Here is a 13,908-nt window from a genome sequence, read left to right as displayed (position 1 = left end):
GACCCCCCATGGCCACCAGAGGGCCTCCAAGAGCACTTCAAATGTCCCACAAGAGAGCTTGAGTGTTTTCTTGTTGTTCTTATGTCAGTGGTGATCATACAAAAACGTAATATCATGTTAATGGGCTATCTAGCTAGTACTGCTGGTTTACTCAATTCCCCTGCCTCTGTCAGAGCTTGTGTCACGTTCACGTGCATGCGCACTGTGACGGACGTTGACTGCATTTTGATGCAAAGACAGTCAGTCAGTAGTAGGCCCACACTGGGAGAAAGAAAATTCAGAGATTTCGAGAATAAGGTCGTAATATTGTCATATAACAGAGTCATAATATTACGGGAATAAAGTCAGAATTTTAAGGTACGTGTTATTTTAGAGGGGAAATATCAGTAGAGCAGCCTGCCACTTGCGCTGAAATGAGGAACGAAACTGTTAACCTGTAACTGCTCAACAAGCAAAACTGCATTTATCAAACGTTTAATAAGACCTTAACTGACACTGATAAATTTAAAGAACTGTTCTAGGTTGGGGGCAACAAGGTGGCGCAGTAGGTAGCACTGTCACCTCACAGCAAGAAGGTTTCAGGTTTGGTTCCCAGCCAGGTGGCCAGGGTCCTTTCTGTGTGGAGTTTGCATGTTCTCCCTGTGTCTGTGTGGGTTTCCTCCCACAGTCCAAAGACATGCAGGTCAGGTGAATTGGAGACACTAAATTGCCCTTAGGTATGAATGTGAGTGTGTTTGTCTGTGTGTCTGCCCTGCAATGGACTGGCAACCTGCCCAGGGTGTTAGATAGTGAGTGAGTGAGTGTTCTAGATCATTGAATCATGACCTCACAGACCTTACACAGAGGTTGCTTTTCCCCTTGGTGCCAACTGAGTTCCAAAACAATCTTAGATAGTAAGAGACCCTCTAACAGCAGGTACCTCTAGCATCCTGTGGGGTATTCTCTACATCGACGAGCTGTTTCTACAAAGGTATGTGATTTCTGGTTGGAGGAGCTTATTTGAAGTGGTCATCATTTCAGTGAATCTAAGCATCCCTACTATGATTAGAGCCCTTGCAACACAGAAGAAGCAGTGAAATTGTTCTGATGCCAGAGCTGTCAAATTTGAGGACCTCTGATGTTGAGGACCTTTGATGAGCTCTGAGACTCATTGAAAAAGTGGACCTTTCTCCACTCAGTGCCAGCATTATCACTGACACCTAGTTTAAGGTGCGGCATCCATTAAAGATGTTGTGTATCAGTGTCCATTCTAAAGAGGGCTGCGCAAATGAAATTGAAATGAAGTGAAATAAATTGAGTGAGCTGAACTGGGATTAGAGCTCTCATATCCCAGATAGAAGGAGAGGAGCTCTGCTGATGTCAGAACTACAGACAGAATCTCCAGTTTAGAAAAGACAGTCTTTCAAACGATTGCTTATTCTTTTGATACACATAGGCGCTCATTCAAAGAGTGGACGTTGTTACAATTAATGCTACTATAATCCACACTTTATTAGTACACATTGATGGCAGAGGAAATCAGGGCAGCTTTCCTTGTGCTATGAATGTGCACAATATCAAGTGCTTAACACAGAGGACTGCTGATGCAATTGCTCCACTGAGGAAATCATTCAAAGCGTGGACATTTTACCATTGAATTATCCTCAATGTGGCTAATACAGCTTGACCACTACTGGAATCAGAGCAGCTAGAACCTAGAACCAGAACTGACCAAAACCATACAAAAAACATGAAAAAATTTTTTATTGTTACCTAACAAAGCCATGTTATTAATTTGAATTCTTAACAAAGGTGGTGTTTTTAAATGTGTTGGAAGCTTTTCATTTTCCTTTTTTTAATCAACCCAATTGGAAGGTGTGGTATGAGTAGGAGAGAGGGGCTGTCAAAGAGAAGATAATGAAATTAATATACCAGTTGTGCAGATTGTCTCACATGCATCAAAGGGACACCAGATGCCCTTAAAGACCAGGACTGGTTTGCAGTAAAATGTTATGTAAAGAGCAGAATTACAGCATATGAGAGGGAGTGAGGGGGGGGGGGGGGGGGCTTAGAGAGAGTGACAGAGAAGTTATACAGATCTGCAAGCGCCAAGGTAAGACATAAGAGAGACATAAAAAATTTATTGTCATTGTACTGCTGTGCAAGACAACAACACAATGAATTTACAGACTGTACAGAAAGTAGGATCTTGTCATGATGCTTTAATTTGACTTTGACTGGAAATCCAGCACTTAAAGGCCACAAACTGAGGTGCAGTGAAGCACATGCTATAACAGGAGTTTCAAGATAACTGTAACTGCATAAGTTCATTGATCTGTCTGTCTCCTTCCTCTACAGAGAGGATCTGTAAGTACAAAGAGGATCATATTCCTGTTTAAAGGTATCTCCTTATTTGATGCAACTTAAAATATCTGATGGACTTCCACTAGTCTTTTAGATGTTGGTAGAGTGCTTGTTATATGTTGGGCTGGGTTTGCACTCTGTAACGACCTCCCCTCCTCCCTCGCCGGTTTCAGCCATTCCGCACTCAGCGTCGCTGTTGGAATGACACACATTTTGACCCCAGCTTGGGATCCTGTCCAAATAAGGAATTTGCTCCTAAAGCATCCAAAGGCAGTGATAGATAATATTTAAATCTTGGCCTTTGACCTTTGCTCCTCAGATATGCTTTTGGTGATACATCTAGACATGGGATATGTCAACTATTCTTAAAATAAAGAATCCAATCTAATCTGGGATGAGAATTTATACTTTTTTCAGCTGATCCCCAGACTCAGTTTTTCACTCATCTAACAAATCTGAACCTTTGGTTTCAGTGTCTGTGTGTATTCCAGTCAGACATGGGAAGAAAACGCTTAAAAGGAATTTAGATAATTGCCACATAATACCACACTGTACTACACTACACCACACTGTACCACACTATACCACACTACACCACACTATACCACACTACACCACACCACACGACACTACACAACACTGTATCACACTGTACCACACTGTACCAGACTACACCACACTATACCACAGTATAGTGTGGAGCACATCACAGACCCCAGTCACCTTTATACTCAGCACCCCCACATAGCCGGAATGGAATCATCGTTCTTCCATAACCAGATTTTGCGACGATTCGACTATGAGATTGGCAGTTGAATCAGACTCCTTGGATCGAATTGTCAACTAGTCAACTATTCGGGGTCACCCTTTTGTGAGAGATTAAGTTTTAATTTCACGTAAACTCTGTCTGTTATTCTGAGTTGAGGCCATGGTTTCACTAAAACTTTGCAGTGCTGGAAAATTGCTGTAAGTGACTAACTGTCATATGTAATGATTGTTTTTGCACACAAGTAAGTACTTTTTTGGACACTTTTATTTAAAAAAATCCATGTACATTTGCAAGCATCCATATACTGACAGTATACTGACAGAAACTGACAGTCTCTTTTCATTTATGCCCATTTATCCATAAATGTGAGAACAGAAGGAACAGAAGTGCATCAGACTTGATTTGCTTTAATAAAATCAGTATTTCAGCATTGCATTAATATGCTTCATTTGCCCCATATCAAATTGTAGTGTTCTCAAATCTTGTCTAATCTGAAATCTCTCCAACATTCTGATTCAGAAGGACTAAAGTGTACAGACTGTGTGTTATAAAAGCCACACACGCACACACATGCACACTTTTTTTTTAATCATTGTAGTTTTAGTATAGCAGCATTAGTGCATGAAGCTGAGCAAGGAGAGCAGCACTGAAACACAAAGTAGAACTCAAAGGAGTAGAACTCAGCCACCAGGGCCGCGCTACTGCAGAGCACATGTATATGTGCTGTGTTCTTTCTATCAACCGGTTTGTGGTCAAGTTAGTTACATTTTCCACATCCTTCACACATGGCTGAAAAGGAAACCAGTGTGTTGTAAATAAAATCACTGTTCTACATGCTTATAAGGGTGATTTGCAGGACTTAAACTTTGATCTAACAGGATTGTCGATACAGGAGTCAGTCTGAGGAGGAGCTGGATCGAGGAGTCAGTCCGAGTTTGATGGGGTGTGTAGGAGCCATTAGGCCATTAGGACTCAACACCAGAGGAATCTGAGCAGAGAGAAAGAAAGACATGTTAGGTGGAAGAGTTGCTGAGTGGTAATGTGACAATTATAGCAGAGAAAACATTACTGTTGTAAATGATAGTTATGATACCAGTATTAATCACATAGCTTTGGTAAAGAATAGTTATATAAATGGTGTTTGTAACATACTCAGCAACATTAACACAATATAAGCAATATAATAATAATAATAATAATAATAATAATAATAATAATAATAATAACAAAGATAGGCATGGTAACTTTAGTGTTAGTCACAGTAATAATAATGTACTGATGGTAAATCAGAGTAATAGAAGTTACTGTGAAGAATAGAAAGTGACATAGTTACTTTATTAACTATGTAGTCACAATATAGCAATGTTAACAGCATAAGAAGTAGCAGTAATATCAGTTGTAGTAATATTGCTTTTTTTGTATGTGTATAAAAGTAACCATACAGTAACACTTGATTTTGTAGCTGTTGAACATGGAGTAACTGTCTTCTTTGTACTAACAGAAACACTGTTACCTGCCTTAATAGCTACTATTGTTGTAACTGTATTTAGCATGTTAATTTATGTCACATGTTATTGTTTTGCCAGTGGTATTAGGTGTAGTACTAGCAATATGAGTGCTTTTACTTATTTTATCAGCTGTAGTCATCCCTTTAGTAATTGTTTTAGCAGCAGTACTATCAGTAGTAATGGTTTTAGCAATAATGCTAGCTGTAGTAGTAGTGGTAGTAGCAGTAGTTGCTTTAGTAATTGTCCTGGTATCAGTTGCAGTAAAATCGGTTTTAGTAATTCTGTTTGCTGTAATACAAGCAGCAGAAATGGTTTAAGTAAATTTTTCAGCAGTAATGTTATCAGTTACTTGTGGAACAGTTATTAGATGTTGTGTAACAGTAGTAGTAAATGTTGTTGTCTGAAAGAAGTTATTAGTCGTGATTTTGTAATAGTGATAATTACAGCAGTTACAATAATAACAGTTCTTACTCACCCGTGTCTCACGACACACATGAACGTCAAATCTCTGTAATATCTCTGTAATGACCAGCTTCATGCTCACTAAGGCAAATCTCATCCCAATGCAGTTTCTGGGCCCTGCCCCAAAAGGCAGGTACGTATACGGGTCAATACTCTCTTTGTTTTCTTTACTGAACCTGACACACATAGGAAAAGAAAATTAAACAGATAATTAAGGAGGAGGAACTGTATTGTGACAGTTTTGCTGTACTTTTCACAGTTTTCAGTCTTGTTTCTCTCTCTTGTGACCTACCTGTCTGGGTTGAACTTTTCTGGGTCAGTCCAGATTTCAGGGTCTCTGTGGAGGGCGTAGGTGGGCACTAGGACAACTGTTCCCTTGGGGATGGTGACCCCATTGATCTCCACAGTTTTCTTGCAGATTCTCTCGAGCCGAGCAACAACGGGGTACAACCTCAGAGACTCATTCAGCACATCATCCAGATACTCCATCTGCATCAGCTTGTCATACTGTACTGGGGCCTGTGGTAAAACAAACAACATGAATGAACAAATAAATTACATCTGATCTCTTCACATACTTTAAACTGCGCTCATGCACCCTTGTGCCTGTCCCCAACCACCACCTTGTTGGGGAAGGTTTGGTCAATCTCTTCCTGAAGTTTCCTCATGGTCTGTGGGTGAGTGGCCAGGTTATAGAAGAGGAAGGTCAGAGTGCTGCTAGTAGTCTCATAACCAGCAAATATGAATGTCATTGCTTGGGATATAATCTCCCGATCATTCAGACCTACAGATGTAAGAAACAGAAACGTTAAATTAGCAGCATTGCTTAATATATCACGGTCGTAAACACACACACACACACACACACACACACACACACACACGTAAACACACACACCTGTTTCCTCTGTCTTATTGTGTCCATTTTTCTCTGGTTTCTGAGAATCCACCATCAGCTGCATGAAGTCCACTCGCCTCTACAGGAAAAGAGGAAAAGACAATTGACTCCAGAGGTAAATTAATAATTTTGACACGCATAAGATCAATAGTCTTGTGCCAGGGACAGAGGGTGTTTTGTAAGGGACAGTATATGGATGTGTGTATGACAGACAGAGAGAGAGGAAGAGTGAATGAGCGAATCAGTGGCATTGTTGTGTCAGGAGGATAATATACCTTACAAAGTGGAGTATATGGATATGTATGTGAGAAATGAGAAGAGTGAGTAAAAGAGATTATATATGTGAGTGTAATCTATTTATGTGTGTATGTATGTGAGTATGAATAAAGACAAAGATTATATATGTGCATTTATCAACTTGCTGCTTAATTTGTTCCACGAACCTCATGGTCATTAGCAACCCGATCAGACTTAATCTTCTTCAAAGACGCGTAGAAGAAGTCTGTCACAGAAGACGGGAAAAAGGTGAAATTCATTTTCTCCATCAGAGGAACAGCAAAGGGGAGGACAACTACAAAAGAAGAGAAGAGAAGAGAAGAGAAGAGAAGAGAAGAGAAGAGAAGAGAAGAGAAGAGAAGAGAAGAGAAGAGAAGGTGGTCATCAATTTTCCATTGGGCAAAAATATTGCTAAATTTTTGAGTGAATGATATTTTAAATGGACCTTACAAGTTATGATGAACAATGGACTAAGGAAGTCAAATTTAAGTATTTTCTTGAGGTTGTTCACAAAGGGGTCTTTGGGGTTGTTGAGTGAATCGACGTTGACACTGAAAGCTGTGTTGGTCACGACATCCATACTGTATGCCCCAAAGAGTCTGGAATCAAACCAGAGAATATTGATTAGCATAAAGGATTTTTTTAGTACAAATTTGGACAATGCTAGAATAGGAGTGAGGGTCAGCACAGGTATGGGAGATAAAACAATGAACATAATCCTCATGATAAAATTGGCCACAAGAATGATATACTTTCTACATTTATTTTCTTCAAACACATAGTATGACTGCAAAAAGAGACTGCAGTGCTGAAACTCCAGTGTAGAAAAATGAGGCAGTGTGAGAACAGAGCCAGATCCACAACAAGTAGGAGAGTAAAATCTCAGAAAACAAAGAAATGCTGGAGAAGAAAGATCAGTCATCTGACTGACAAGACTGACAATACACAGAGTAACACTCGTTGCCTTGTTTAGGTATTTAACTATTACATGCAAACCTATGTTTATTCAGTTTATGTACCAACCTGTTTATATATCAGCCTGTTGGTCTAATAATAGATAGTTTTACATGCTTAAGTATAATGATTATTAACTATAATGAACCTTCTGGTGTCTTCAGAGTTCTGAACACAATCTTCTTCAGTCTTTGAAGCATTATAAAGTTTATGTGGTCGTAATGATCAGTATTGATGATTGTGAAAAAAAACATATAAACATTTTTGGACAGATCAACAGCCATAGGTCAGGACACGTAATAATAGACATAATAAAGTTATGGTGAGGATTGGATATTCTGAATAACTCTTAAACTGTTCTGAGAACAGTGAGGTACATATGTTGTAATGTGTTATGTGAATGTAGTGAGAATAGTGTTACCCCGAACTTTCATGTATCTGAGAGGGACTCACTCTTTAAAGTCAGCAGCTTCACCCAGGTCAGCTTTCCTCTGTAGAGTCTTCATTAATGTATTAGAGTTCTTCTTCATGATCCCAAACATCTGAGAACACAGATGGGCTTTAGTGAAAGAGTGTGTACAGCCATTTTCAAAACATACAGTTTATTGGATAGTGCATTTCACTGACAATGTCTCTCAGTGGTGATGAAAAAACTACTGAAATATATAATCCATGTTTCATGAAGTCAAGGACTGTTTGTACCCTGTTTAAATCTACATTTAAAACTCAGGTTTTTTGTGGCATGTTTAAATCTGAAAAGCTTAACTCTCAAACACCCAATGCCAATGAACAAAATTAAATAAACATGAACAACAATAAATAAACAGATCACACATCTTCTGATTTCTTTGCCAGTGAAAAATATTAAATGAATGAAACACATATATAATTAGTTTACCTATAAAAAAACAATTAACATCTGGATATATAACTAGGAATTCAGCAACACTTTGCTTTTCAAACTGGTGTCTTTTTCAAGTCCACTTTGCAGATTTCCAAAGAGGACGATGAAAAGTGACTTTGAATGTAACTGTTGTAGTACTGCAAAGGATCAGAAAGATAGCACCCTCACCTCTTTCAGTCGCCCACTGGTGAAAGAGGGAGAGAGAACAGTTCGAATCCTTCTCCAATGCTCATCCGCTGCCACAAACACACCATCATTGAATGGCCCATTCAGACGGAAATTCTGTCAATGGGAGAGAATGCTGTTAACAAAAGTGACTTACTCTTTTCTCAGAGATGTACAATCGTTAATGATGCACACTAAGAGAATTATGACCAGTGTCTGAAATGTGAATACATCATAAAAATAATCGAATAACATGATCCTGACCATTTTTTGTGAACAGAGTGTCATTGTTATACTGGTGAACTGAATGTTTTGATCTAATTGTTAATTTAGTTAATGATAATGTCATGTCAGTCACAGCTGTATAAGTTAAAGTCTGACTTTTTTATTTAGTTTATATCACTATTACAGGTGTAATACAACACAAAAACAGTACAAATATGACTGGAGGAAAGGATGGATGGATGAATAAATAAATAATTGTATCAGTACTGTAGGGTAATATGTACAATATATACAACATACAGTATATGGATAATCCTTATATTCTTTTTATAGAAGAATCTCATAAGACGTGAGGTCTTACTCTTCTGTTGGTGAAAAGGGAATAAAATTCTTTGATGAGGATGGTTTTGATGATGGTTTTGTCCATGACACAGAGAACAGGCTGTCTCCCTTCATAGATCCTGCAAGTGAAACATACATTACTGGGCTATTTTAAGGACATAGACTGTTTATTTAGATAATACACACTAACACTTCAAGAACAACAGATGTGTACTGTTAAGGCATTCTACAGAGAGTTACATGTAAACAAAATGTCCTTATATCAATCCAAATGTAATGAGATTACCAGTTAGAAGTCATTTTTTGTGATAAATTTATTTTAACGTACAAAAGCAAAGAAGACAATCACACACACTCTATACCACAATATATAACAATCATTTGTAATCCTTGAATAATATATATATAAAACATTTAATGCACAGCATAATCAATATATCAGTATATATTTGTTCCCTAACCATGATGTTGGAGATGAGGGTTTAAAACTTACCCCCATATTTTCCCATATTTTCTGAAGCACTCCAAGTCAAAAGTGAATGTGCCCTGAAAAACCAGAGTACCATCCTATTAATACTCAAGCATCATAACAGGTTGTTTCCTAGTTATGTCACATCATTACTACAAAAATCCTCAGTTCCCATAACAGGGAAGGAATACCCTGTTAGAGTAATAAGACTGATCTTCAGACATAAGCTTTAACATAAGCCAACAGTACTGAGATACAAACCCTCCCCAATACAGTGCATCATCTGATCTTCACAGTGTAACACAACACCAGTCTATGGCAGTGAAATACAAACCTTCCTGTAATGCAGAAGAGTTCCAAAAAATGGCAATGGTTTTGGGCCAGGGATTCCCAGTTTCTCAAACTGCCCATAAGGCCAGTACCCGTACCTGACAAACGATGACAGAACACTATCAGAATCTATAGTAACACATTAACATACACATTTAAGAAGAAATCATGAGACAGTCTACTCACAAAACCACTAGTCCCAGGAATAAAAGGAGCAAAACCCCAGTCTCTGTCAGAAAAAAAGACAGAATATCCATCCTGATCAACTTCTGGTCTGTTGGACTGCTGAACGTCTTGGTTCTCGCCACTGAATTCCACACCAACCTCTAAAGAGTCAGAGATGCCAGGTGTCCTTTTAAACCTGAATCACGTCCAGAGTGAATGATTAACTAGACCATAACACACTGCAGAGATTGCATCAAACACATTGTAAGGTTAGGCTAGTTCACTATGCCTTGAGAGCTGCTTCATCTTTCATATACAGACTTCTCTTATATGATTCACAGATTTACACTCCCAAAACCCACTCTGTTTATTCATACATTACTAGTATCAGTAGTTTATTCATTAAAAAGCCTTATCCTCAACTCTTAAACATGGTGATTTAACCTCTGCACACACACACACAAACACACACACACACACACATACATGCAGAGAACACCGACCTCTGTACACACACTTTCTCAAAAAACGTACCTCTATACAAACACACCACTCAAGCATACCGACCTCTATTCAGACACACACACACACACACACACACACACACACACCCCTCAATCATGCGGACCTCTATACAGACACAGAGACACACACCTCTGAAACAAATTCACCTTTATGCAGACCTCTCAGAGATACTGAACTCTGTACAGACTATAATTCCGTATGATTAACAGTCTCTGTGTACAAAAGTTAATCTGGTTATCAGGGTCATAATGTTTCTGTCTGTCTGTACAGAAGTCGCTCTCTTTTTCACTGTCTCCCAGTGATACAAGAGACCAGGCCCACAGTTAATGCCCTTCAGACAAAGGTAACAGGAGTCAATCTGACATAAATTCCATCATCTTTATATCTCTGTCCCTTCCCTTCTCTGAAAGATAATAATTTATTGTCTCAACTTAATTTAGTCAAGTTATTTTGTTGCTTTGACTTAGTTAAGTTTTCTAAATGTGAGGTGTTAGGTTTTTTCAACCTAAATACATGTTGTGGAGGCAACCATTTAGTGAATGGACTCAACTGTTTATTTCAAATAATATAAATAAAAAATTACTTCAGGCAACTAGTGACATGTTGGTTGAAATTTTTTTTTCAGGTGGGGTGAGTCACATTAACACATGTAGTTCATTTTCACCACTTGTATAACCACGTTCCTTAAACTTTGTTTTAGAGGTTTCTGCCATGTATGAAGGAGTAAACCACCACAGTTCCCTGCTTCTATATGTGGTGGTGTCAATCAGTTGTTTTCACCAGATCACTGAGGACTTTTCTTAACACACACTCAAAGGTTCACACCATGCTCCCAAAATCTGTCCACCAGTAATGAGGCGCTCCTGACCAACCAGTGAGAGTCGCTGTTGAAGCCACAGGGAGACAGTCGCCTGCCAGCATCTCAGCCATGAGCACTGCCAGATGTGTCAGCATGGGTGTCACATTAAACACATTTAAAAAAAACAAACAACAGTCACCCTCTGGGTGCCCCATGAATTGAAATGAAACAAACAAACACTGGTGTTCGCTCAATATAGTTACACTTGTCCGCCTAGTGTAAAGTAGGTGGATTAGTGTAACTAGAGTAAACTAAAAGGTAACGTAGCCTAATGTAATCTAGTGTAAACTAAAAAGTAAGAATTATTTTATTGTCTCATATTTTTAGTGTCCCAGACACAAAACCTTTAAGATCAGACAATCGATGCAGCAGACAGAATGAAAATGGCCTGGCTGTTTTACACTGTCAACTGTTTCCTGGATGGTGCACTGTTTAAACTGTATGATCCAGTGACATCCTTGGTAATGACTGTTTTTATCATGTGATTTATTGACAGTGTTTGTGATGATTGTTTTAATCATGTGATTTAATGACAGCGTTGATGATGACTATTTTATTCATATGATATAGTGACAGTGTCGGTAATGATCAGTTTAACTGTATGATACAGTCAAGGCTCAAACCAATGTGTTGCTTTTTAATTTTTGTCTGATTTAGATTCCCAAACCCTGTCATGCTGTCACAAAGTCAAACAGTAAATGGACATAAATTTAGAGTCATGCGCTATCAAGTCAGTCTCCTCATGGCTTTGTGTACTCAGCATCCACTTTAGTTCTGCTCCTATGTTTCATCAGTGGAGGTTGCAGGCTGGCCAGTCTCCTGTGAAATACTGTGAGGATATGATCAGTCTGAATTAACTCTGAATTTATGTCCTCTTAGATGTTTAGGATCATGAAAATAATTCAAAAACGTTAGTGATGAGTCTGCAGAGGAAAGCTGATGGGGAGAAGCTGCTTGTAGAGAATATTAACCTCTGTACACACACTTATGAAGAATACTTACTTCTGTACATCCACACCTCTCAGATATGCTGATCTCTATACACACACACACACACACACACACACACACACACATACACCTCAGACCTGCTGACTTCTAGATCCTTTATACAGACACACACCCATTCACACACACACCTCTCAAACACACTGAACTCTGTACAGACTATAACTCTATTAACAGTTTAAAAAAGTTCATCTGGTTATCAGAGTTGTTATGTTTCTGTCTCTATGTACAGAAGTCACTTTCTCTCTCTGTCTGTACAGGAGTCATGCCTCTCTGAGGAGTACAAGAGATCAGGCCCATGGTAAGCATACACTGCCTGGCCAAAAAAAAGTTGCCATTTGGATTTGGAGCTTACGGAGGCAGTGTTATGATTTGGGGTTGCTTCAGTTGGTCAGGTCTAGGCTCAGCAACATTACATGGCAACAAAATGAAGTCAGTTGAGTACCTGAATGTACTGAATGATCAGGTTATCCCATATTCCACAACGACGATGCCAAGATTCATTGGGCTCAAATTGTGAAAGAGTGGTTCAGGGAGCATGAATTGGCCACCACAGAGTCCTGACCTTAACCCCATTGAAAGTCTTTGGGTTATGTTGGAGAAGACTTTACGGAGTGGTTAGACTGTCCCGTCATCAACAAGATCTCAGCCAAACATTAAAGCAACTCTGGGCGGAAATAAATGTTGCAACGTTGCATGAGGTTATCGAACAATGCCATGGGGAATACACGCCATAATCAAAGCTAAAGGCGGTCCAACGAAATGTTAGTGTGTGACTTTTTTTTTGGCCAGGCAGTGTACTTGAGGCAAAGGTAACAGGAGTCAGCCCTGCCCCGTTGACAGAATTCCGTGCCATAAATCTGAGTCAGCCAAAGGACTACGAAAGAGTCCGTAGAGGAAAGCTGACCATCACATGCTGAACTGATTGGTTCTCGCATGGTTCGTATTTGCATAAAGTTGCACAAAATGCGCCATCTCAATTTCGCTTGGTCGCCTGATTCGCTCCGTTTTCCTATACAGTATCTCACAAATGTTACCGTCGCTTTTCATCACGACACATTTACTTCTGTCTACTTCGGGGGTTGTAGTCAAAGTATTCCCATATAGGACTGTGCTGCTGTCTGCCTGCAACTTTAGCGATCGTCAGAAAATCTCGTTCGCACATTGGATCAGCGGGAGCGACACTCTGCTGTGACTGGTTCACTCTAAAAAAATGCTGGGTTGTTTTTTCAACCCAAACGCTGGGTTGAGGCTGTTGATCCTTCTTTCTCTGTCTAGGACCTCAAAGTCTAAGGACCAGTACACTTAATGCTTGTAAACTGGTTGATATATATTTTTAAGAAGCAACCTCGTCGATAGGAATTGCCCTTAATTATTAAAAGACTTTGGTTTAAGATATGGTTTAAATTGCTGAAAGTGTTAAAAGACTGTTCGGAGCAGTTGCTCTCAGGCAGATCTCTGACAAGACCAAATTACTCCACAGAAAGCAGGCACTATACAGAGCGATGACCATCACCCATTATTTCACACTCCAGACTGTAGATGGCACTGTAGTTTTTATTGAGGTCATGCGCAGAGAGGAACCGAAGAATGTTGTACGCAAAACAGTTTCTGAGGATGTTTCAGTTTGGTTCTCTCGCTTCATTCTTCATTATTCATTTACAGCTAAAACAAATGCCACGTTATTCTTTATGTTACGTTTGCTA

At 39.1% G+C, this 13,908-nt stretch overlaps 1 protein-coding gene across 1 annotated transcript; it reads right to left on the bottom strand.

The window, feature by feature from the left end:
- Positions 1-3,358: 3,358 nt before the first annotated feature.
- On the bottom strand, positions 3,359-9,967 carry LOC115817420 (cytochrome P450 3A27). Its single transcript, XM_030780720.1, has 13 exons — positions 9,832-9,967; positions 9,650-9,743; positions 9,340-9,392; positions 8,866-8,965; positions 8,283-8,396; positions 7,664-7,752; positions 6,707-6,855; positions 6,424-6,551; positions 5,981-6,059; positions 5,706-5,866; positions 5,375-5,601; positions 5,096-5,258; positions 3,359-4,100 (listed from the first exon to the last, which is right to left on the bottom strand). The coding sequence occupies exons 1-13, from the start codon at positions 9,900-9,902 to the stop codon at positions 4,008-4,010; spliced, it is 1,521 nt and encodes a 506-aa protein (XP_030636580.1). The 5' UTR covers positions 9,903-9,967; the 3' UTR covers positions 3,359-4,007.
- Between the last annotated feature and the right edge of the window lie 3,941 nt (positions 9,968-13,908).

Source organism: Chanos chanos, chromosome 7 (assembly GCF_902362185.1).
Source record: "Chanos chanos chromosome 7, fChaCha1.1, whole genome shotgun sequence".
In the NCBI taxonomy this organism is placed as follows: Eukaryota; Metazoa; Chordata; class Actinopteri; order Gonorynchiformes; family Chanidae; genus Chanos; species Chanos chanos.
This window is presented reverse-complemented; position numbering and strand designations above follow the sequence as displayed.

Excerpts from the sequence above, each read along its gene's own strand:
- LOC115817420 (XM_030780720.1), bottom strand. The coding sequence starts at position 9,902 with ATGGATATTCTGTCTTTTTTTCTGACAGAGACTGGGGTTTTGCTCCTT. Across the intron at positions 6,856-7,663 it reads GAAGCTGCTGACTTTAAAGA|ACTCTTTGGGGCATACAGTA; the intron begins GTGAGTCCCTCT and ends GTTTGATTCCAG. Across the intron at positions 5,867-5,980 it reads CAATAAGACAGAGGAAACAG|GTCTGAATGATCGGGAGATT; the intron begins GTGTGTGTGTTT and ends TTACATCTGTAG.